The sequence below is a fragment of the Sminthopsis crassicaudata genome, chromosome 3 (assembly GCF_048593235.1).
Source record: "Sminthopsis crassicaudata isolate SCR6 chromosome 3, ASM4859323v1, whole genome shotgun sequence".
Lineage (NCBI taxonomy): Eukaryota > Metazoa > Chordata > Mammalia > Dasyuromorphia > Dasyuridae > Sminthopsis > Sminthopsis crassicaudata.
The window spans coordinates 593,613,646-593,639,040 of NC_133619.1; the positions used below are offsets into that span (position 1 = coordinate 593,613,646).

Below are 25,395 nucleotides of genomic sequence, written 5' to 3' on the forward strand. Positions count from 1 at the left end.
TTCCAAGTTGGGCATGTGGGATTTGGTCCAGAACTATTGTTGAAGTAGCAAATTTGTGGTTTAGGAAGTAAAGTTGCTGAGAAATTGCCTATTCCTTGAGGAAGTTTCCTCCACTAGGAGAGATAGGCAATTTCTCATCTCAGCAATTTTAGTCCTAAGAAAGTAATTGAAAAGTAATTGAACTGAATCCAGAAATAATATCTTTGGGATGGTAAATGGGGCCATTGTTCATCTCAACGATGCAGGGGCAGCTAGGTAGTGATGTGGATAGAGCACCAGCCCTGAAGTCAAGAGGACCTGAGTTCAAATTTGACCTCAGACACTTAATACATCCTGGCTATGTGACCCTGGGAAAGTCACTTAACCCCAATTATCTCAGCAAAAATAAAAATAAAAAAAATTATATATCAATTCTTCTGTAGTCCTTAGTTGTTGAAAGAGTGTAGTCTCAGACAAAATGTGGCCTAGGAAAGACCTTTAATTTAGAAAAGCCAAGGTAACCCACTGTACCCTGGGTCACCTTTGTCTTGCCGGAGAGAGCAAAGCTGATGACTTTGAGCAGCTCTGTCTCACATCCGACTTAAGAGCATCTCAAAATATCACTGAGGATGTCACTGGTTCTCTTTGAAAACAAAAGATGAACAGTATAAGAAAATAGCATCTAGATGACATAGCTCAGTGAGATAGGGCTGGTCAGGAAGATCTAAAGCTATGTGACACTGGGAAAGTTAGCTAACCTCAGTTTCCTTCTCTGAGAAATGGGAATAATAGTGCCTACTGCACAGAATTGTTCTGAGGAGCAAAAGAATGACACATGGAAAGGACTTTGTAAGATTTCTTAAAGCCTTGATATTGGGAGGAGTAGGGCATTCATGGTAAATCACTTGCTTAGGATCATATAGTCAAAGGAAGACTTGAACCAGTCTTCCTGATTCAAAATCTTCATCTCTCTCTTGTCCTCATCCCTGAGCATTCTGGGCTTTAGTATTCCCTGCTAATCTGACAGCCAGGCTAAATAGAATGAATCAATCCACTCATCAATATGATGAATCCCCATGGCCTATGTTTAAAGTGTGGGAATGGAAGGTGGGAACGATACCACCTTGGAGCTCTCTACTTTTGCTGTTGCCATTCCCTCTAAGGGCCACCCCTAAGGAGAAGCAGCCAGCACTATCATGGCTACTACAGCTGGCCCCTGTAGAAGCTTCCACCCTTCCTACCTCCCTTTGATCTCCCTTACCCTCCTTCCTTAAAAGCCCCACTCATGCCCCACAAAGCAGGGGCTCCAAAAGTATGTAAGCTAGGCTAGCTCTTCAAGGGAGTAGAGAAAGCATTTGGTGTTCTTGCCATCTGACACATGGGACCCAGTGGCAAGAAAGTTGGTTTAGTGTAGTTTCCAGCAGGCTTTGGGACCTACTATGAGATTTTTCTGACCGACTATGATTAGTTGCCATAGGAACTAATATAATGGGGGTGGAGTGAATGATTGGGTATCTTTTTTTTTTTTTTTTAACTTGGAAACTATATACATTTTTAATCTCTTCTCAGTAAATTACTTTTGTAGAATTTTTCCTTCCATGAGAATCTTATTGTATTTACCCTTAAGCCTGAATTGCTGGGCTGGCCTAGATCAGAACTAGCCCAGAATAGAATAGACAAAAAGTGTGGTCTGTATAGGCTTGGTGAGTATCCCAAATAACCTTTGAGAGTTAATGTTACATTGGCAGCCTTCACTAGATTCTGTCTAACCTTCTTTACACCCCTAGAAAGACTATGTAATTTTATAAATACTTAACCTAGAGAGGAGCATAATGGGTGACTTGGTCTCTATGGTGTATTCAAGGAATCACTCCAGGGATCCTGCCAAGACCCCCTGTGGAAAAGGATCCCCACCCCCATCCTGTCTTTGCCACCTTTCTGGAGCAAATTCAGAAGGGGTACCAATCATTCAAAGGTCACACTACTATATAAAAATAAAAGCTTGCTCTGAATTATTGAAAAATTATTAGAAAAATCTTTGGCCTTCCCCAACCCTGTATCTGGAATTTCCTCTCTCAGTCCAACTCCCTCTAATTTTCACAATCAAGTTCCTATAGCCACAGTTTGTTAAACATAGAAAAGTTGCAAAGAAAATCATTAAGCATTCCTTTCACACAATTGTCCCCCAAAACTTCCTCCCACATCTTGTTCTCATCATTCTCTCTAAAGCTGCTGAAGGGACAACTCAGAAGCACTCAAGCAGTCCTTGATAAATAAGAAAAGATGATTTGTCTGAGATCAGCTCTACAAAAAACAAGGGGGAGATGGCAACTACACAAAGCATTTTTGCAGGTTCAGTCACCTAGAAGGAGCCTTGGCAATGGCCTATCTCTCATCCATGCCATTAGCCTCAAGATTATTCTAGTTTCAGACTGCAGGACGGATCTTCGAGTTCTTTCCATGAATAGTTTGTCAGGCATTGTGGGAGCAGAACCCGGAATAATCATGGCCTTCCTGTCTTTTCTGTCCTTCTCCTGAGAGCTTTTGTTTCTGACAGAAGTCTTCTGGTATGAAGCTGGCTATCAGTCCTCTTGGATGGGAGAGGTGCTTGTTGTAAGTAATTATATCTCCATTCTCTGAATTTCCAACTCATCATGGTTGGTGAGCAAACATCAGAAAGTTTTTTATAAAACCAATGGCATTATTCCTGGCAGAGCTGGACATATACACCATGAGTGTAGCTCTGCCAAAGCCAGCGGTTCCTTCAGTAGCTGTCCACCAGGGTTATCCAGGATCCTGAGAACAGATGCTAGAAGGTTCCCTCTCCCATGTAACACCAGCTTTCTGGTTCTGATTTCTGGTCCTGATGCTAGGACATATCTGTCAGTGCTAAGATATGGTTATGTCTGTTCGATTGTAAGTGCTTCAGGGCAGGGACTAGTTGGGGAGAGGGGTGCTTTTGTATTCCCAGTGCTTAGCACAGAATCTGGCACATGGTAGGTACTTAATAAATACTTATTAACGATCTCCTTCCACAATAACCAAGCCTTTACCCTCCATTTCTTGCTTTCCTTCCTCAAAGGAAAGTCTCCCTTGGAGAAGGGTGGAGGGTATCCAGCTTACTCTTCCAGATAGAGATACCTGTTCTATTTCCCTTCGAGCCTCACAACTATAATCCCATGCTATGTGATGGAGCCACAGGATGTTAATCTCCACCAGTAAGGAGAGAATGATACACCAGTGGGTTTGGGGACTTTGGTTACACAAAGTTAGGAGAGAGAGCTGATGGGATGAGTGACGAAGTCAGGATCCAAAAGGACTTTAACAGGATAGAGCAGAAATGTCAAATTGGGATATGAGACTCCCAAGTGTTTCTGGAACCAGGTGAAATTATAATTGAGAATCGTTTAACAAAAAAATACAACTAAGATAATGTTATTTTGTGGTTTTCAATATAAGGCAATGAGGGATCGGTTTCTATTTGAATTTGACACTTCTGGGTTGTAGTGTTAGGCTGAAACTAATTAGATAAATTTTTATAGGGATAAATGTCGTCTTGCATTTGGATACAGAAATAAATATAAATATAGAAATAAATATCAGAAGAAATAAAGCATAAGATAGTGGAGACTTAGATAATACATAAGAAGATAAACTGTTCAGAAAAAAAAGTTGTGGGTGTTTTAGTGGACTGCAAGCTCAATAGGAGTCAGAAATGTTATGTGATAGCCAAAAAAAGCTAATAATATTTGGGGTTGTATAGGAGGGGCACAGCTTCTGCAACAGTAAGGTTTTTAAGCAGAGCCTGCATGATCACTTGTCAGGTGTGATATGGGGGGAGATTTCTTCTCAAATATGAGTTGCCCTAGTTGACTGCTCAAGGCTCTTCTACCCCTCAAATTCTATGGCACTATGGATATAGTGTTCACTCTTTGCTGAGATACTATAGGACCCATATACTTGATTAGAAGCTCAGCAAAACTAGCATTTGTCAAATCACAGCTTCCAATAGTGAATCCAACTTCAATCTTTCCTTCCATTCCTGTATCTTTCCAGAGAAAATGAGCTTATCTACGTATACCAATATCTCCATAAAGTATCAATCATCAAAACCATTTCATACTGGCTAAAAAATAATGTGCTGGATTCATGGGATAGCATAAGGGCACAAGACACAATAAGCAATGACTATAGTAATTTATTGTTTGATAAGTCTCATTTCTAAAATAGAGAACTGACATTTATAAGAATGTCATTCCCCTATTGACAAAGGATATTGGTCAAAGGATATGAACAGACAATTTTCAGGTGAAGAAATTAAAAACCATCTATAGTCAATGTTCTAAATCACTATTGATTAGAGAAATGCAAATTAAGACAACTCTGAGGCACCACCTCACACCTATTAGCCTCAGATTGGCTAAGATAACAGAAAGAAATAGTAATAAATATTGGAAGAGATGTAAGAAAACTGGGACATTAATGCATTGTTAGTAGAACTGTGAAATGATCCAATCATTTTGGAAAATAATTTAGAACTATGCCCAAAGGACTATCAAACTGTAAATACACTTTGATTCAGCAATGTCACTTCTGGGTCTATATCCCAAAGAGATCTTAAAGGAGGGGAAGGGACCCTTGTAGGCCTTCTTTTTATGGTGACAAAGAATTAGAATTTGAGTGGACGCCCATCAGTTGGCGAATTGCTAAATAAGTTATGGTATAGGAATGTAACAATATTATGGTTTTATATTTTACAAAACCTGGAAAGACCTACATGACCCATTGCTGAGAGAAATGAGCAGAATCAGGAGAACATTGTGCATAATAATAGCAAGATTATATGATCATCAACTATGATAGACTTAGCTCTTCTCAGCAATGGGATGATTCAAGACAAATCCAATAGACTTGGAATGGAAAATGTCATCCGCATTCAAAGAGAGAACTATGAAAATTAAATGTGGAGTGAAGCATACTATTTTCCCTTTATCATTTGCTTTTTTTTTCTCATTTTTTCCTTTTGTTCTGATTTTTCTTTCAGAACACAACTGACATAGAAAAATGTTTAAAATGATTGTACATGTATAACCTATATCAGATTGCTTGCTGTCCTGGGGAAAAGGGAGGTAAGGGAAGGAGGGAGAAAAAAATTTGGAATTTCAAAATCTTACAAAAATGAATATTGAAAACTATCTTTATGTGTAAGTGGAAAAATAAAATACTATTAAGATTTTTTTTTAAATAGCAAATGCTTCCAAGATGGCTTGGAATATACATGTATTGGTAGAATCCAGATGATCATACAGGTGAAAACCGCCTTTTCTCCTCTGCCATACAATTCTGATGGTATTCACTGGGTAAGCCAACAAAGAGGACCACTGGTTGCCTAGCAAATAATACAGAACATCTTGAAATCATGGCATGGTTCACCTTAGTTCTTTTGTTCCAAGTACAACAGTCTATATAATTGTGTTTTTCCACACTTCTGTGCTATCACTACAATCCAATCTGTGTAGACTGGGGGACTGTGAGGAAACTATTCATTTCATTAAGATAGTTTTTGAGACTTGTCATCACAGACGGGAATCTTTCTAGCATGTTCTCAGAAAGGTCAGAAGTCAGGTGTATTTTTTAAGCAGAGGTTCTTTGGAAACATCTCACTCTTCACAATAAAAATGCACCTATCCTCTTGATAATTTTTTTGTTGGTCGTTCCATTCTTCAGTCATCAAAATAAAGCTTTTCAGCATCTTCTTCCAAGTTGGAGGAGCCAATACTCTTGAGATGGCTTGCTTCTACCCTTAAAACCCTGCATGGGTGAATGTATGAGTCAGAGTATTTAAGGATCAAGTCCCAGCTTCTTACAGCTTCGGCTAATAGCTCAAAGAATATGGGATTGTTTCCAATCAGTACTGATTACCAAAGATAACTGCTAATCCTGGATGCATTAGAGCCACAGTGTCTATTTTTCTTTTAACAACTTCCTCAGAAAATTTCAAGCTTACTGTGCTTACATCCCAAATATGAATAGCCTTTGTCTCTTATATTGAATCCTACTTCTTTTATGTATGGTCACTTAGGATCTACTGTCCAACATAATAGTGCAGTCCACATTTTCAGTCTTGACCATCTCGTGTACACAAGGTCCTAAGAGGCCACATGGGATGGACCCATAAGCAGCTGAAGATGAAGAAAAACCAGTTTACTGTTTTTAGAATCCAAGGTGAATTCCTCAATCCTGGCAACATTTGTTTCTTGAAAGATCCTTAGAATGAATCTTCTAACATACAAAATCTGCATTTGCCCTCCAAAAATACCCATTACTCCTATATCTATGCAGACCATAATTACAGCATAAGTTAGTTCCACTTTCTGGTAAACTTTGTCCTTCCAAGTGGAATGATTTTGTTCCCAGTTCCATTTTTCATCAGGTTTTCTATAGCTTCCTGCCTTTGAGCTTATATGTTTATATGTCAATGAAATTATATGGTCAGAATTGATCGTGTACTTAACATCTAAGAATAAGAAAGAGAAAGATGTTCCAGGGATAGTGGAAGTTAAATTTTCCTCCATTCCTTCCTTCCTTCCTTCCTTCCTTCCTTCCTTCCTTCCTTCCTTCCTTCCTTCCTTCCTTCCTTCCTTCCTTCCTTCCTTCCTTCCTTCCTTCCTTCCTTCCTTCCTTCCTTCCTTCCTTCCTTCCTTCCTTCCTTCCTTCCTTCCACTGATGCACAATAATGGATGTGAAAAGGAGAGAAATTAACTTCTCCCTATTTTTTTTTAAATTATGGACCATTTCATCTCCCAATATGCCTTCACTTTTATCACTCTTTCCCCTTTCCATATGCCATTCTCCTCCTATTTTCCTGCAGGATAAGATAGATTTCCATACCTCTATTGAGTGTGTATGTTGTTTTTTATTTGAACCAATTCTGATGAGAGTAAGGTTTACTCACATATTCTCTCCTCCCCCTTTCCCCCCCAATTGTAAAAGCTTTTTCTTGCTTCTTTTTTTAATGGCAGATAATTTGCTCCATTACAATACTCCCTTTTCCTTTCTCCCAGTACATTCCTCTCTCATTCCTTAATTTCATCATTAAAAAAATATATTATCCCTTCATATTCAACTCACACCCATGCCCTCTGTCTATACTCCTGCCATAATAATGAGAATGTTTTAATTCCCATGTAGAAATGTAAACAAATAAATCTTAAGTTCCTCCTAATATCATTTTCCTGATTACTTCTCATTGAGTTCTGTATTAAATTTTCTGTTCAGCTCTGATCTTGAAAATCCTGTTTCACTGAATGACTATCTTTTCCTCTGAAGGATTTTATTCAGTTTTGCCAGATAGGTGATTCTTGGTTGTGATTCTAGCTCCATTGCTCTCCAGAATATCAGATTCCAAGCCCTCCAGTCCTTTAATATAGAAGCTGCTAAATCTTGTGTTATCTTTTCTTTTTCTTTTTGCTGAGGCAATTGGGGTTAAATGACTTGCCCAGGGTCACACAGCTAGGAAGTGTTACATGTCTGAGATTAGATTTGAACTCAGGTCTTCCTGACTTCAGGGCTGGTTCTCTATCCACTGCATCAACTAGTTGCCCCTAAATCTTGTGTTATTTTGACTATGGCTCCACTATACTTATATTGTTTCTTTCTGGATACTTGCAATATTTTCTCCTTAACCTGGGAATTTTCATTTTGGGATCTCTTTCAGGAGTGATCAGTGGATTTTTAAAAATTTCTGTTTTAGCCTCTGGTTCTAGAATGTCAGGACAAATTTTCCTTGATAATTTTTTGAAAGATTATGTCTAGACTCTTTTTTTTATTATGACTTTCAAGTAGACAGATAATCTTTATTTTCCAGATAAGTTGTCTTATCAATGAGATATTCCACATTTTTTCCCCTATTTTTTGGATTTGCTTTGTTGTATTTTGATTTCTCATAAAATCATTAGCTTCCATTTGCTCAATTCTATTTTTAAATTTTTTTTTTTTTCTGAAGCAATTAGGGTTAAGTGACTTGCCCAGGATCACACAGCTAGGAAGTGTTAAGTGTCTGAAGTCATATTTGAACTCAGGTCCTCCTGACTTCAGGGCTGGTGCTCTATCCACTGTGCTATCTAGCTTTCCCTCAATTCTAATTTTTAAGGAATGATTTTCCTCAGTGTGCTTTTGTACCTCCTTTCCCCAATTTTACTTTTTAAGGCATTCTTCTCCTCATTACCTTTTTATATTTTCTTTTGTACTTCTCAAGGCTTTCCCTTAATTTTTTCTCTCTCTCTCTTACTTGATTTTCAACGTCTCTTTGAGTTCTTCCATGGCCTGAGTCCAATTCTTATTTTTCTTAGAGGCTTTGGATATAGTAGCTTTGACTATTATCTTCAAAGTGTGTGTTTTGATCTTCCTTGTTACCATAATACCTTTCAGTGGCTAGAAACTTTTTTTGTAGTCTGCTAATTTTTCTTGCCTATTACTTGGCTTTTAACTCTTTATTAAAGTAGGGTTCTGTTTCCAGGATGGAGGGTGGGAAAAGTGTCCTAAGCTTCAGGGATTTGGGACAGTTTTCAGAAATCCTTCTAGGAATCTGACTATAAGCACTTTTTTCTGCCCTGGAGTTATTAGGTATGTTCCGGCCCTACTGTGGCTGGAATATCTAGTGTGTTGGTCTGGGCTGGAGCTCTGCTGACTGGGGCTGTCCACCAGACTTCCACCCCTTTCTCTCTGCTGACCTTCAGAGTCCTCCCTGATGTCCCTGGGCTGAGAGGTTCAGAAGCCTCCAGCACTGCTATTGAGTCAGAAATTCTGCCTCACTGACACTGAGGTCCCATCCTGGTATAACAGATCTTTTCTGCTGAGCTTCTAAGTTGCCTTTGGCTGGAAAATGTTCAACTCCATATTTTTGGAAGTTTTGATGCTCTAAAAATGTTTAGGGTCATTATTTGAAGGCATTTGGAGCAGTTTGGGGGAGAGGCCGGGCAAGTTCCCACCTTTACTCTACCATCTTGGCTCTGCCTTCTTTCCCACTTTTCCTTAGAGATTTCCACAAAATGTTCCTGAAACCCTGACTTTCCCCAACTGAACTCTTTTGTTAGGGCTGAACCATTTAAGGTCTTGCTGATCCAATGAAGTTCAAGATTCCTTCAATTCTGTTCTAAAAGAGATTCACACATTTCAGGGGAATCAGGGTGCAGATGCATCTTTACAATTAATGTATCACTTTCTCATTACTATCTGGTATTTCTTGATCAGGAAATTGGTTTAAAAGTTTGTTTCTAAAAATTAAAATCTAGTATTATATGTACTGGAGAAAAGCTGAAAGGTTCCCTAATACAAGAGTAAAGCAAGACTAAACTTTTTTTTCCATTGTTATTTAAGAAAAAACAATTCTTTATTCCAGATACTGTACTTTAATCTAATAAGTCATCCTTTTCTTTCTGTGTATTTTTTTTGGGGGGGTGGGGAGGGAGAGAAGGAAGGGACAAAGATTTAACAATAAAATTGCTGGATCAGCTAGGTGGTATAATGAGCTGAGTTCAAATCTGGCTTCAGACACTTGACACATACTGTGTGACTATGGAAAAGTCACTTAGTCCCAATTGCCTCCCCACACACACCAAAAAAAAAAAAGAAAAAAAAGGATTGCTGTGTCAAAAAGTATAATCTATTTGTGACACATTGTCTGGAATTTTGACTTCTGGATAGGAAACTCCATCCACCAAACACAATCAGTAACAATATGGAAATTTATTGTTTTAGAGAGTTTCCTGGAGGCACTGAAAGACTGACTTCGAGTCACCAGCCAACATGTCCCAGAAGAGGGACTTGAATCCAGGTCTCCATGACCCATTGTTTCATGCTTCCTCACCATATCTTGCCATTTTGTTCCCCAAAATGTGACTATTGATAGCAATACCAATGATATATTGTAATACCCGTTTCCTGCTGGCCTACCAGCATTGGATTATAAATTTTGAGGGGATAATTTTTGCCATTCTGCTGGCTTTATCATATTGCACAATAAATTCAAAGATGGATATGTGACCTTAATATTAAAAATCATGCCATAAAAATATTAGAAGAGAAATACATCATATACTTTTCATAATTATGGGTTGGGAACATATTCTTAACTAACCAAGATATAGGAGCAATTACCAAAAGGATAAAATAAATGACTTTGATTACATGAAACTGAAAAGCTTGTTACAAATAAAAGTAAGGCATCTGAGATAAGAAGAAAAGCAATCAAATGGGTGGGAGGCCCATGGGTATGCTACATTGCACCTATTTTCAGAATTTTAATGTATTGATGGAGTTTGAGGGTTTTTTTCTCTTTAAAAATATTGTGGGTATTTAGGGGATGCAATGGTTAGAGGACTGTCTGAGAATCAGAAGGATCTGAATTTGAATTTGACTTAGATTCTTACTAGCTGTTTGACCTAAGTGACCCACTTAACTCCAATTGCCTCAAAAAAAAAATTTTTTTTAAAGATTATTTACTCTATAAGATGGCTTTCTAGAAGCGGGGATAGGAAGGATTCTGAGAGAAAATCTAGCTATGTTAAAAAACAAAGGCTATCAATATGTTTTTTTAAATACCTATAATATACCAGGAGGAAACAGGGTAATCCCAAAGTCATGCTTTTATTTTTTAATTTAATTTAATATTTAATTTATTTTTTTTATTATTTTGAAAATAGGAGTCCAAGAATAGATAAACCCTCAGGGAACAAGATTATTATGAACTTTTTGGTTTACATCCCCAGATTCCTGTATAATCCCTGGTATGTTATATACCATATATTATATGAAAGTAATGGAATATTATTGTTCCATAAGAAATGATGATTTCAGAAAAGCATGGAAAAAAATAAATGAATTTATGTTGAGTGAAATAAGTATAACCAGGAAAACATTGTACAAAGCCAACAGCAAGATTTTTGATGGTGAGTTATGATAGACTTAGCTCCACTCAGTAAGTCAGTGATCCAAGATAAATCTAATAAACTTGGGATAGAAAGTGCCATACTTTCCATCCAGAGAGAGAATTATGGAGACTGTGAATCAAAGCATAGTATTTTCACCTTTTATTGCTGTTGTTTGTTTACTTGCTTTTTTTTTTCTTTCTCATGTTTTTTTTTCCCCTTTTGATCTGATTTTTCTTGTGTAGCATGTCAAATATGAAAATAAATTTAGAAGAATTGCACATGTTTAATCCATGTTGGATTGCTTGGATATGGAGTGAGAGGGAGAGCACTAGAAAAAATTGGAACACAAGGTTTGCATAGGTGAATACTGAAAGGAATGAATATATATATACATATATATATAATTATATATTTCCTGATGACGTAACTCTGTGGCTTTTATTTTTATGTTTTAATCATTCTCCATATTGAAAGTTAAATTTTTTTTCATGTTTCTTAAATCTAGCTTAATTTTATCACTTGATTTTTTTTTACTTTCATCTAACTTTTTGATTGTGTTGAAATTTTATTAATGTTGCTAATTATTACTATATTTGAATATGGCATTTATTCACTTATTCCCACTTCATTAAGGATGAAAGATTAAATCTCATAATTCTGGGATGATTTTTTTATACATGACTATTATACATTTGAGTTGCAGCTTTTGGACTAGATTTATAAAAGGGAGAAGAGTTAATGGAACAATGAAGGGACACTGGTCCCAACTGAGTCATAACTAAAAGATAAACATGGGACTGGATCCCTGAGGAAAATAGGAGACTTTTTACTCATTCTTCTTTCTGTTTTGTTGTGGTGGTGGTATTGTTGATCCTGTCTGTGAGTGTCTCTACTTGTGTTCTGAACTTTTATTGAGTCTTTGTCTCTTGATATTCTAAGTATTTTAGTATTTTTCTTACATTTCATTGTCATTCACTCTTTGTTGAACAATACTCTGAGGCTGGACTGATGGACCAGTTTGAGAATATTGAGGTTCACATGCTCAGTCCTTGTCCTAAGAGGCAAGATTGCCAAGAGAGGACAAGATTGGCAGCAACACAGCAAAATAAGGGAGGTCTACCATATAGACCTAGAGGAAAGTTTTGGACAGAGCCAAGTCTCTTGTCTAAAGCTGGGTAGTTTTTTTTTTTGTTTGTTTGTTTTTGTTTTTTTTTCTTTTTCTTTTTTGAGGCTGGGGTTAAGTGACTTGCCCAGGGTCACACAGCTAGGAAGTGTTAAGCGTCTGAGACCAGATTTGAACTTGGGTCATCCTGAATTCAAGGCTGGTGTGCTATCCACTGCGCCACCTAGCTGCCCTAAGCTGGGTAGATCTAAATATAATGTGTTTTATTATTATATATACTTTCTTGAAATGGAAATTTATTGTTACATATTTTTAATCCTTTTGTATGTTCTGCTATATACATAACAATTTTTTCTGATTTTTATTAATTTTTTTAAATGATAGGAAAATTTAGAAACTTCAAAACAAAAAAAGAGAATTCCACAATGTTTATCAACAAGATAGTTCATCCATTTCTAAGAAGGTAGAATTTAACTCCACCAAAGATAAAGTATAAGCAAAACTTAGAGAGATGTAGGATTTTTGGCTCAGTAAAGAGGCAGATGAGATTCACTCAGATATAGATAGTAACAATCCAAAGTGCTTCTATATTGCTCTAAAGGCTATTTATGGGCCAAAAAGTTTTGGTGCATCTCAACTATTCAGTGGTAATGGATTCACACTGATCCAAATAATGTAATCTCTTCCTTTTTCTTTTTTTTTTTTATTAATTTTATAATTATAACATTTTTTTTGACAGTACATATGCATAGGTAATTTTTTACAACATTATCCCTTGTACTCCCTTCTGTTCTGAATTTTTCCCCTCCTTCCCTCCAACCCCTCCCCAGATGGCAGGCATTCCCATACATATTAAATATGTTATAATATATCCTAGGTACAATATATATGTGCAGAATCGAATTTTGTTGTTGTTGTTGTTGCAAAGGAAGAATTGGATTCGGAAGGTAAAAATAACCTGGGGAGAAAAACAAAAACAAAAAAAATGCTAACAGTTTACACTCATTTCCCAGTGTTCCTTCTCTGGGTGTAGCTGATTCTGTCCATCATTGATCAATTAGCTCTTCTCTATGTTGAAGATACTTCCATCAGAATACATCCTCATACAGTATCATTGTTGAAGTGTATAATGATCTCCTGGTTCTGCTCATTTCACTCAGCATCAGTTGATGTAAGTCTCTCCAAGCCTCTCTGTATTCCTCCTGTTGGTCATTTCTTACAGAACAATAATATTCCATAACATTCATATACCATAATTTATTCAGCCATTCTCCAATTGATGGGCATCCATTCATTTTCCAGTTTCTAGCTACTACAAAGAGGGCTGCCACAAACATTCTTGCACTTGTAGGTCCCTTTCCCTTCTTTAAGATCTCTTTGAGATATAAGCCCAGTAGTAACACTAACTTTTTGAGCATAGTTCAAAACTGCTCTCCAGAATGGCTGGATTCGTTCATAACTCCACCAACAATGTATCAGTGTCCCAGTTTTCCCACATCCCCTCCAACATTCATCATTATTTGTTCCTGACATCTTAGCCAATTTGACAGGTGTGTAGTGGTATCTCAGAGTTGTCTTAATTTGCATTTCTCTGATCAATAGTGATTTGGAACACTTTCATATGAGTGGAAATAGTTTCAATTTCATCATCTGAAAATTGTTCAAATCCTTTGACCATTTATCAATTGGAGATTCTCTTCCTTTTTCAAAAGCATTTTATTTTTCCAATCATATGCAAACATAGTTTTCGGTATTCACCTATACAAAACCTTGTGTTCCAATTTTTTCTACTGCTCTCCTCACCCCCTATCCAAGACTACAAGCAATCTAATATAAATTAAACATGCAATTCTTCTAAATTTATTTGCATATTTGACATGCTGCACAGGAAAAATCAGATCAAAAGGGGGAAAAAACATGAGAAAGAAAAAAAACCAAGTAAACAAACAACAATAAAAGGTGAAAATATTATGATTTGATTCACAGTCTCCATAATTCTGTCTCTGGATGGAAAGTATGGCACTTTCCATCCCAAGTCTATTGGAATTGTCTTGGATCACTGCATTGCTGAGTGGAGCTAAGTCTATCATAATTGATCATCAAACAATCTTGCTACTGGTTTTGTACAATGTTTTCCTGGTTCTACTTACTTCACTCAGCATCAATTCATTTATTTTTTTCCATGTTTTTCTGAAATCATCATTTCTTATAGAACAAAAATATTCCATTACTTTCATATACCATAACTTATTCAGCCATTCCCCAATTGGTGGGCATCCATTCATATTCCAATTCCTTGCCACCATGTGGGACTTTTCCCCTCTTTTATGATCTCTTTGGGATACAGACGCCAAAAGTGACACTGCTGGATCAAAGGGTATGCACAATTTACTAGTCCTTTGGGCACAGTTCCAAATTGCTCTCCAGAATGATTGGATCATTTCATAATTCCACCAACAATGTCTCAGTTTTTCTACATCCCCTTGAAAATTCATCATTATCTTTTCCTGTCATCTTAGCCAATCTGATAGGTATGAAGTAGTAGCTCAGAGCTGTCTTAATTCGCATTTCTCTAATCCATAGTGATTTAGAGTATTTTATCATGTGATTACAAATGACTTTAATTTCTTTTATCTGAAAATTGTCTTTCCTTATCCTTTTACCATTTGTCAGTTGGGAAATGGCTTATATTCTTATAAATGTGAGTCAATTATATTTTATAAATGAGGCTTTTGTTAGAAATACAGACTACAGACATTTTCCCCAGCTTTCTATTTCTCCAAATAATGTCATCTCAATTCATCAATAACCAATCAGAAATCAAGATTTTATTTTCTCATCCTGCTAATTTTTATAAAAGACCCTCTTAGCCCTCATTCAAGAGGCCATTGATCCAATTTGTTGGCGACTGCTTTGTTGTTCAGTCATTTCAGACACTTCATTTGGGGTTTTCTTGGCAGAGATATTAGAATCGTTTGCCATTTCCTTCACCAATTTATTTTAAAGATGAAGAAATCGGCAAACAGGGTTAAGTGACTTGCTCAACTTCACACAGTTATTAAGTGTCTGAAGCTGTATTTGAGTTTACAGAATTTTTGTGACTTCAAGCCTAATACTCTATCTAACTGTGCCATCTAGCTGCCCTAGTGGTTACTGCTAGCCTAACTAATGAACTGTTCATGCTCAGAATGAACTTTGTCTTTTAGTTTATCTGACTTTTCAGACTTAACACATAGATAGATGCAATATAAGATTTTACCTCGCCATCAAGAAATTTGAGAAGAGCCATCCCTTAATTGCCATAATGCTAGCTAAGGATAGAGGGAGAAATAAGACCTAGTATAGCCAAGTCTGCACAGCCTTTCCTACATCCTTTAAAAGAGATATTGGACTGGATTTATATCTATCATCTGCTGCCCCTTAAAATCTTTAGTCTAGGGATACAATAGGTCTAGAACAAAAGATACTTGTCTGGTCTCCAGAGAGGAAAGATATCTCCCAACTTATTATACCTGTCAGCTTCACTTCTCCTCAAATGTTGGTTGTACAAAAGTCAATCACAAATAGCCTACTTTGCCATTCCTCAATTGATAAATGGTCAAAGGATATGAACAAATAATTTTAAGATAAAGAAATAAAAGTAATTTCTAGCCACATGAAAAAAATGCTCATAATCATTGATCAGAGAAATGCAGATTAAGACAACTGAGGTACCACTTCATGCCTCTCAGCTTGGCTAAGATGACAGGAAAAGATAATGATAAATGTCCGAGGGAATGTGGGAAAACAGATTCTAATACATTGCTGGTGGAGTTGTGAGATGATCCAACCACTCTGGAGAGCAATTTGGAACTATGCCCAAAGGGCTATCACATTATGCATACCATTTGATCCATCAGTGTCTCAACTAGGTCTATATCCCAGTCATAAAAGAGAAGAAAAGACCCACATGGGCAAAAATGCTTGTAGCAGCTATATTTGTAGTGTCAAGGAACTGGAAACTGAGTGGCTGTCTATCAGTTGAGAAATGGTTGAATAAATTATGGTGTAAGAATGCAATGGAATATTATTGTTCTATAAAAAACGATGAACAGGTTGATAACAGAAAAACTTGGAAAGACTTACATGAACTGATTCCGAGTGAAGGAAGTAGACACAAGACAACATTGTATTCAGTAAAATGATTATGTGATGATCAATTGTGATCAGCTTGGCTCTTTTCAACAATGAAGTGATTCAAGGCAATTCCAATAGATTTGGGATATAAAGTGCCATTTGCATCCAGAGAGACAACTATCAGAGAGATTGAATGTGGATCAAAACATAGTATTTTCACCTTTTTTTTTGTTGTTATTGTTGTTTGTTTGCTTGGATTTTTTCTTTTCTCTGTTTTTTCCCCTTTGATTATTTTTCTTGGTAGCATGACAAATAAGGAATTATGTTTAGAAGAATTACTCATGTTTAACCTATATCAGATATCTTCCTATCTTGGGGAGGAGTGAAATGAGGAAGGGAGGGAGAAAAATTTGGAGTTTTGCAAAGTTTTGCAAAGGTGAATGTTGAAAACTATCTTTCCAAGTATTTGGAAAAATAAAATACTACTGAAAGAAAAAAACAATAACCCACTATGCAGGAAGGTCATCTGTCCAAGCCAAACAGTAAATAAAATGTGTAGAAGTTATGCAGATTAAAATATAACAATAAAGATACAGAAATAAATGAGTTCTTCACATCTTCACATTTCAGCTCATCCAGGAAAGAGGGGACAATCTCAACCAGAAGGTGTTATTTCTGATCATTCTTTGGAATTTCAAACAAGTCCAGGGACATGACCAGGCTAGCTTCTGATGACTATCCACTATTCCAAATCTCTCTTCTTCTACTGCATCTCAGAACATTCACTTTCCTGTGTGACTCCAAAGGTTGCCTCAAACCAGTTCAGTTTTTTATATATACATGTAGCATGTTCTCAGAATCTTCTCTGCCAAAGTCATGCTTTCCTTTGTACATGGATCTTGTTACACAGAGTTGTCCCCATTCCACCTAGCCTTGATGGGAGCTGAACTACAGTAGTGTGAGGGATAGAAAATCCTATCCAAAAATGACTGCTCAGAGATCACTCATAGAAAAGCAGAATTATTTATTAGAATCTCGAGAAGCAGACCCCATCCTGGTCTGTGAGCCAGATTCACAGCAGGAGAGAGCCACTCCCTTGAAGATGCTCACAACTTTTACACATTTCAGACAAAGAACCTTCAAAATCCCACCCTCCATAGGTTATGATTGATCATATTTGGTCAGTGGAATGCAGCTGGCAATGTGATTTATAGCTTCTTCGGCCACTTATAGGTTAATCCCTATTTGGGCAAAGGAATGCAGCCTAGGCCTTCACGTGACTGGGGCCTATAGGCCTGATTTTACTTTAGCTAGCAGTCTCTGATCAATATGTGCATAATCTGTAAGTTCTTCACCATATCTTACTCCACACAGTAATAATATAAAGCTGGAAGTTTGTATAGATTCTGTTCAGTCCCCAAGGTAGAGATTACTCTGAATAAAGTTAGAGCTCATATTCTGGGACATAGGTTGAGTTCTTTATATGATTTAAGACTAAGATTTAAGTTACTGACTTAAGACTAAAAGGCTAATTTTGCTTGCTTTCAAAAAGCAGATCTTTGCTTTTTTTTTTTTTTTTTTTTTTTTCAAAAAATTTAAAATCTATTGTACTTGTTTTGGGAGTACAATTTTTTTGTTGTTGTTGTTTTCAACTATTTTTTTGCATAGTCAAGTTTATTAGTTCTTTTTTATTTTTTATTTTTATATTTTTTTTAGGATGGGATTAAGTGACTTGCCCAGGGTCACACAGCTAGGAAGTGTTAAGTGTCTGAGACCAGATTTGAACTGGGGTCCTCCTGAATTCAAGGCTAGTGCTCTATCCATTGCACCATCTAGCTGCCCCTTATTAGTTCTTTTAAAAAAAAAAAAAAAATGAAAGTAATCAGGGATATATCTTTTCCCTTTAGGATTCCTTTGATGTCTGACAAATTTTGTCATGTTGTCTCATTGTTATTCCATTTCATTTGAATTTTTAAAAATTGGTATTTGACCACTCATTGAGATGTTATTTTAATCTCCATTTAAGTAATTATCTTTTGTCATATTTATTTTACTGATTATAATTGATCTGTATGCACATTTGTTCATAAGTTGTTTTCCCCTAGCATAAAAGCAATTTTTGTATAGATGCCATTGGAATCTAATAATACATATATATTCTCTAAGATTTTGAATCTTTGAATCTCCAAAATGTCTGTAAAATTAATTTTTTCCAATATTGTTCAAAACTTTAATATCTTCCTTGCTCATCTTCCTTTGGGATTTATTGTGCTCAGAACATTTGGGTCAATTAAAATCAGTGAGTTAATAGCTTAGTTTTTATTCATTTCAAATAGCTTTGCCCTTAAGAACTTGAATGCTCTGCTATGCAATTTATAGGTTTAACATTGATACTGTTTCATTGATTGTGAACTAGTTTCTCTTCTTGGAATCTACATTTGCTATCATCTTAATTGAAATCATGATAAAAACTTCTATTTTTTAAAGATTCTGTTGATATAATAGATTTTGAGCCCTTAATTTTGAATCTGCATTATGTTTTATATACCTTTGTTACTGGTAACAAAGTCTAGGGTTGTTTTTGGTTTTTTCCTTACCTGTTTTGTTGTTTAAAATTGATTTTTAAAAACTAAGAATAAGTGATGTGTTTAGAATTGATATCATTAACTTCATTTTGTTTTATATTCACATCTTGCTATGAATTGCTTTGGCACTTACAGTAGGATCAAGTTACAACAGACTGGCTTCCTACTGTCTCTCCTTGCATCCTTTTTTAGATAGGTGACTCAGTGGATGGAGTAACAGCCATAGAGTCAGGAGGACTGATACTTCTGGTTTAAAATCTGTCTTCAAACACTTACTATCTGGACAAGTCATTTAAGTCTGCTTGCCTCAGTTTCCTCATCTGTAAAATGAGTTAGAGAAGGAAATGGTGAACCACTCTAGTATCTTTGCCAAGAAAATGGGCACTTCCACAAAGAGTCAGACATGATTGAATAACAACAAATGGCAAAGGAAGAGTGACAGCAGCCCTAGGAAATCTGCTTCTTTTCTTTATCTAGTCTCAGAAAGGATATTTAGCTCCCGTTGCTCTAAGCTATGCTTTTGAGCTCTGTGTGCAGGGATACAGTCTGCTCGTTCTTATAGTAAGAAGGCTTTTCCTCCCTAGTGATCAAAACTACTTTATAAACAAGTATCCTCTTCGCTTTATTAATTGGTAGAATGGAATAGTTCTTACCAGCTGAATTATGAGACATACATGTCCAACAATTTCTGGTCGATCATGTCTAGGTCTGAGTGAATTAGGGGCACTTTTCTTGTTTTTGTCTTATACTGATTTATTGATTGAAACTGGTCAATGAAAACTCATGCAACGTTGAGGCAGAAGAGTAGCTCACTTAGTAGATTTTAAAGGGAGAGACAACGTTCATCCTCACATTTTCTTTTTCTGTCAGCCAAATACTTGGTAACTGTGAAGCTGTTAGTCTTCCCATCAAAAGTGGACTAAGCTCTCCCCTCACATATGCGGCAGTGAGTCTGTGTGCTTGCTTAGGTGAGCCTGAGTCAGGATAGCAAGACTCAGGCTTACCTTTCTGCTTGGTCATCATTGTTTTTCATATTTTTCTTAAGTACAGATGACTGAACAGTGATCCTTAGATGGGTGTTTCTAGTCTTGAAAGTAACTTCTTGAATTCAAGCAGACAAGAGTTCTTGAGCTCTTCTGGCAGAGCTAACGGTCAGCTGGAAAAGCTTTCTCCAAATGTATTCTGCAAAAGAAAATCACCACCAGAAAATAACCCCAAGCTCTGGTCTGACTTGACACAAAACATGGACCTGGAAGAACTATTTGGACGGTGGCAAAAGGTGAAGGTAAAATGGCTGTTTTGTGAGATGTTTCATGTTTAAATGTAAATTAAATATTCATTTTAATTAATACATATATTAATACACATGTATTAAGTACCAAACTCCTTGAAGAGCATAAAAGGAGTTATAGATTATTGTTTCAAGTCTTTTTTTTTTTTTAACTCCACCAACAATGTGTCAGTGTCCCAGTTTTCCCACATCCCCTCCAACATTCATCATTATTTGTTCCTGTCATCTTAGCCAATCTGACAGGTGTGTAGTGGTATCTCAGAGTTGTCTTAATTTGCATTTCTCTGATCAGTAGTGATCTGGAACACTCTTTCATATGAGCGGAAATAGTTTCAATTTCTTCATCTGAAAATTGTCTGTTCATATCCTTTGACCATTTATCAATTGGAGAATGGCTTGATTTCTTATAAATTAGGGTCAGTTCTCTATATATTTTGGAAATGAGACCTTTGTCAGAACCTTTAACTGTAAAAATGGAAAACAAATAGTCTTATCACTAACCTGCACTGAATAACCTTTTAGGGAGATCCTAGACATAAGCCTAAAATTGCAAGTGATTTTTCCTGGGGCTCCAGAATGGCAGCCTGAAGACAAAGAGAAGTCTAATCCTCCTCGAACTGAGCACTGCCTTCTTATGGGTCAAACAAAAGCTGGAGCCCTTTAATAAAAGCGGCTGCACAAATACTCCCGTCACCCCCAAGACTAGCAGTGGTGTCATGTGGCAGAGGGAAGTGGAGCTAGCATAGCTAATACTAAAATTTGGCTAATATCAGTTCTTAGAAGGAAAGAAGAAAAGGAACCAGCCAAGCCTGGGGAGGATCAGGTAGCTAAGAGAAGCAGGGAGACAGTAGTGTTGTGGAAGCCCGTGGAGAAGAGGTAGTTGGCATTGTCAAATTCTATAAGAAGGTAAGAGATCTCGAGGACCAAGAAAAGATCATTTGGATTTGGCAGCTGAGGTCTCTGATAATCTGGACCTTTCTGGAGAGACAAATTTCACTAGATTTTCAAAACCAAATTGCAAGGAGCTGAGGGTTATGGGAGGAAGCGGAGGTGACATTTTCAGAATCTGGCAGGTAGGGCCCCAGCTCATGACCCGCAAGAGCACGAAGGTTCAGCTTTCCACAAGTCCTAGACCTCGGCCCTGGAGATGTTAGCCATGTGCAAGGAAACTGACCGCGGGGTCAGAGACTACCCCCCGAAGAGGTTCCGGGGCCGCGCTTGGAAGGGCACAGGCGTGGCGGAGCGGGGGCAGGAGCGTGGCCCCCTCGGAATGCCGGGTTCGGGGGCGCGCACAGGAGCAGCCCCATTTAGATCTAGGGCCAGGGTGGGGCTCAGCGGAAGTCGAAGGGCTGCCCGCGCTTTCTTGGCTCGGCTTCCGGGCCTTTTCCTAAACCTCGGGGAAGGTATTTGATGTGACACCGCAAGTTCAGAGTGGATGTGGAGCGTGGGCGAGACGCCCCTGCGCTGAGGGGAAGGCTGGAAGGCCAGACACTGCAGCGGGCCTTTCTAGTTATGACGCAAGCGGCAGAGTGGAACGAATGTGAAGGCGACGCCTCCGACTGGCCGAGGAGCCCGGATCGTTTGGCTGTAACACCGACCGCAGAGCTGCGTAGACGGATGGGGCTGAGAAGACGGGGACCGATGTGGTTGTGACACCGAGCACGCGCAGAGGCGCCGGGGACTGATATGGCGGTGACACCTCCCAGCCCAGTGACGAGACGGATGTGACTCCCCGCCTTCCCCCCGGCGGGCGTGCTCGCGGAGGGGACGGAGGAGGCCGGGACGCTGCCGGCGTGTTGGGGCGCAAGGAGAGCCGAAGGCCGCGGGGATGTGGACGCCGCTGGTGGACGCGCTGTGGGCGCTGCCGCTCGAGAAGCGCATCTTCGGCTCGGTGTTGCTCTTCTCCTGGACCATCTACCTCTGGGAAACCTTCTTGGCGCAGCGGCAGGTGAGCGGAGCCGCTAGGAGGAACAGGCGGGGGAGAAGGCCGCACCCCTCCCTGCCCGGCGGGGGCCTGTCGGGGCCTGCCCTGCCCACGTGGGCTGAGGATCCGGGCGCGTCCGCCCGGCGGGGGGGGGGAGGAGGGCACCTGGCACTGGGCCCCCAAATTCCCCCGCCCTTAAAAACGACTTCTGAGGGCTCCTCAATTTCTGCTACCCCTCCTCCACCCTTGGCATACAGCAGGAGTTTAATAAATGTGGGACGGATGCTTGGATTGAGTGACTTTCCTCAGAGGCTGGCTTTGGGGGACAAACCTGGGGTTCAAATCGCTGTCATCCTGCTCGTTTCCTCCTGATGTGACTTTGGCCTGTATCACCTCTGGGAGCCTCTGCTTTCTTATGTGAAATGAGAGGGTCGGACCAGATGCCCCTCCCCCCTTCTTCCCCACCACCATCCCCAGATCCCATCTGGCAATAAATCCCAAGTCCTCGGCGACCTGGATCTGGCGCCTCCCCTGCTTCCTACTCGCCCTGCGTCGTCATGCCCATGTTGATGGAGTTTTAGGGTTTCGACGCTGGTGTTCTGGTCATCCTAAGAGGTAGTTAAAGGGAATATGGCATTTTCGAGCCCAGATCTGTGTCAGTGCGTACCCTGTAACGACATTGTGAGTTTGGTAGGGTCAAGAACAGCAAGGCCATGTTGCTGATGAGGACATTAAGGACGGGAAACTGGTGTAAGTCAGGAAGCCTCCGAGCGCCACCCGCCGTGACCCTGGGCTCCCTGGAAGAGTTGTAGTCCCGATTGGGGAATCGGGCTCGAATCCTTCCCCAGCCACTTACTTGCTCTTTGACCTTGAACATTAAATTATTCTCCGTCTCATTTTCCTCATTTGTAAAAGGATGGAATATAAAATCGTGCGGTTATTGATTTAGAGTTTGAAGGCCCCTTGCTACGTCTAGTATATCCCCCTAACCCTCATTTTTCAAATAATGATATTGGACAATGTGACTTGTCCAAAGCCACAAAGTAATACATTGAAGAACCTGGTTTGGGATAATTCCAAGTCTTTCTGTTTCTGTTTTGGCCAGAAACTCTGAGGTTCTTCCCTTCCCAGATTGATTTTTTCCCCCCCACTAGATAAAAGAGGTCATTCTCTGCCTCATTTCTTACCTAACCCTGATCATCTATTGGGGCTCGATTAAGTCAAAATGAGACCTGTTCGCTTTAATGAGATCTTAGCTTAAAAGGCCAAGGTCTCCCCACTGCATCGAGGGCCATCTCTAGTCGTATCTGCATCTGTATCTGACCCAGCTGGCTTTGGAGGAGAAAATGAGGCAGGTGACCTTGTCCAGCCGCCCTTACTGAAATCCAATTAACTTGTATGTCATGGCATCACTTCTCTGATACCATGGTCTTCTAGGGTTTATTCTTAGTTTATGCTGTAAAATAATCCTCGGAGGCCAAAGAGCAAACATCATCTACAACTTTCTGCTGTGCAGCCCGGAGGACCTCTGAGGTTCCTTCCAATTCCTCTATTCTTATGCTCCTGTGTTTTTTTTTTCTTTTGTTTATGTGATGTCATACGATTAGAAAATTATTTCCTGAAGCCTGAGCATTTCATCTGCAAATGTAAAGAATTAAGTTCTAAATGTAGTATAATGGAAAGAGCAGTAGACTCTGAGTCAGTGGATTTGGTTTTGGATTTGCTTCCTTGCTCTGCCACACTTTGTAACTTTAGGAAATTTCTCTTGTCTTTCAGTTTCACTTTATTCTGTAAAATACACCTGGCTTTAGCTACTAAACAGTTCAATTCAATTTAGCCAATATTTTTTAAGAGCCTACAATGTGCAAGGTATTGTAGATACAAAGGCAAAAATAAAATTATCCCTGCCCTTAAGAGTTTACATTTTACCCGGGAGGTATGTGCATAGTAGAGTGAATGTTTAAGTACTTAGTACTCAATTTGATAGTACATAGTACATAGATAATTTGAGGAAGTAGATAACACTAACCACTGAAAGTATGGGAAGATGACCATTCTGACTTGCTCAGATGTGGGGAGAAATATGTTCCGGATCTGGAGAGCAGCCCATTTAAATACATGGATGGGAGGTAGAATGCAAATTGGCTGGAAGTTAGAGTTTATGAAGAAGGAGTGTATGAAATAAGTGGAAAAGTAGGCTTGAGCTGGGTAGTGGAAACCTGTCTCTCAGATATCTGTCTTAAAGATCAAGTGGTGTAACAGATAGAACACTAGACCTGTAATCCAAGGATTCAAATGCTCCTTAATACACTAATTTTTTTAGTTTGACATTAATTTAAATACAAATATTTATTCTCAGAGGAAGAAATGCCCAAACTGCAATAGTCCCACTTTTCCCTTAAGACAGTTTGAGCTAATATTTATAGGACTTGAGCCAGGAAAAGATCACAATACATTAAAATTTAGTTTTAGGTTAACTTACTATTTTACTTAATACAACAATAATCATTTACATATTTTCCTAATACTTTTTTTCTGCTATCAGTACTCTGTTATTATTAATAAAATGAGCAAAAATCAAATGTGGAAATTTAGGCAAAGAGAAGATTTTTAAAAGTTGTTTGTGGTTTTTTTTTGATGATAGAATGATAATTTGCTTAAAAGTCCCACAGAATCAGTAACAATATTAATTGAAATTGTTAATAGCTTCAGCAGAGAGTCAGGCTAGGTAAACTCACACAAATTACAAGTGTTTCTAAATAAGAATAACAAAATCTGAGGCATTAACAGAAAGGGAAATCCTATTTAAAGTGAATTAATCTACCAAAAGACAAAATGTTTGCACAAGTTCAGTAATAAAGTGCTCCTTTAAAGAAATAAAGAACATCTTTTAATAGCTGAAGGAATATTTAGCTCATGACTGAGCTGAATTAGTATTAGAAAAATTATAGTACTGCCAAAGTTAGTTTATGATCCTGGTCTTATTGCTATACCAGTTACATTATCAAATTATAGAACTTCATAAAATAATAATTCATTAGGAGAAACAAAAGCACATCAATGGAAGTAATGAAAAATGGTATGTATAAAGAGTGAATAACATTTCCAGACCTCAGACTGTATTATAAAAGCAGCAGCCATCAATATTTGATATTAAGATATTAAGAGTAACTAGATAAGTATAATATAGTGAAATTCCATGTTGGATTGTTAAAAAACCAGAAAACATAAATTACGTAGGAAAAAACTCCTTGTTTGGGGCAGCTAAATGACCAGTCCTCAAGTCTGGCCTGAGTTCATTCAAATCAGGTCTCAGACTCTTGGTACTTATTAGCTGTGGACTCTGAGCAAATCACTTACCTCCAATTGCCTTGCACACATACAAAACCCCCCCTCAAATAACTCTTGAGATTAAAAACTGTTGGAAATCTAGATAGTCTGACAGA

At 38.2% G+C, this 25,395-nt stretch overlaps 1 protein-coding gene across 2 annotated transcripts in view; it reads left to right on the forward strand.

The window, feature by feature from the left end:
- The first annotated feature begins 21,447 nt into the window (after positions 1 to 21,447).
- Positions 21,448 to 25,395, forward strand: part of ZMPSTE24 (zinc metallopeptidase STE24) — a 47,114-nt gene continuing 43,166 nt past the window's right edge. For both annotated transcript variants that reach the window (XR_012488507.1, XM_074305260.1), the window contains exon 1: positions 21,448 to 21,973. Coding sequence is in view for 1 of the 2 variants with exons in the window: in XM_074305260.1 (XP_074161361.1) it covers positions 21,854 to 21,973 (120 nt within the window). In the remaining variant the exon portion in view is untranslated. The remainder of the gene's footprint in view (positions 21,974 to 25,395) is intronic.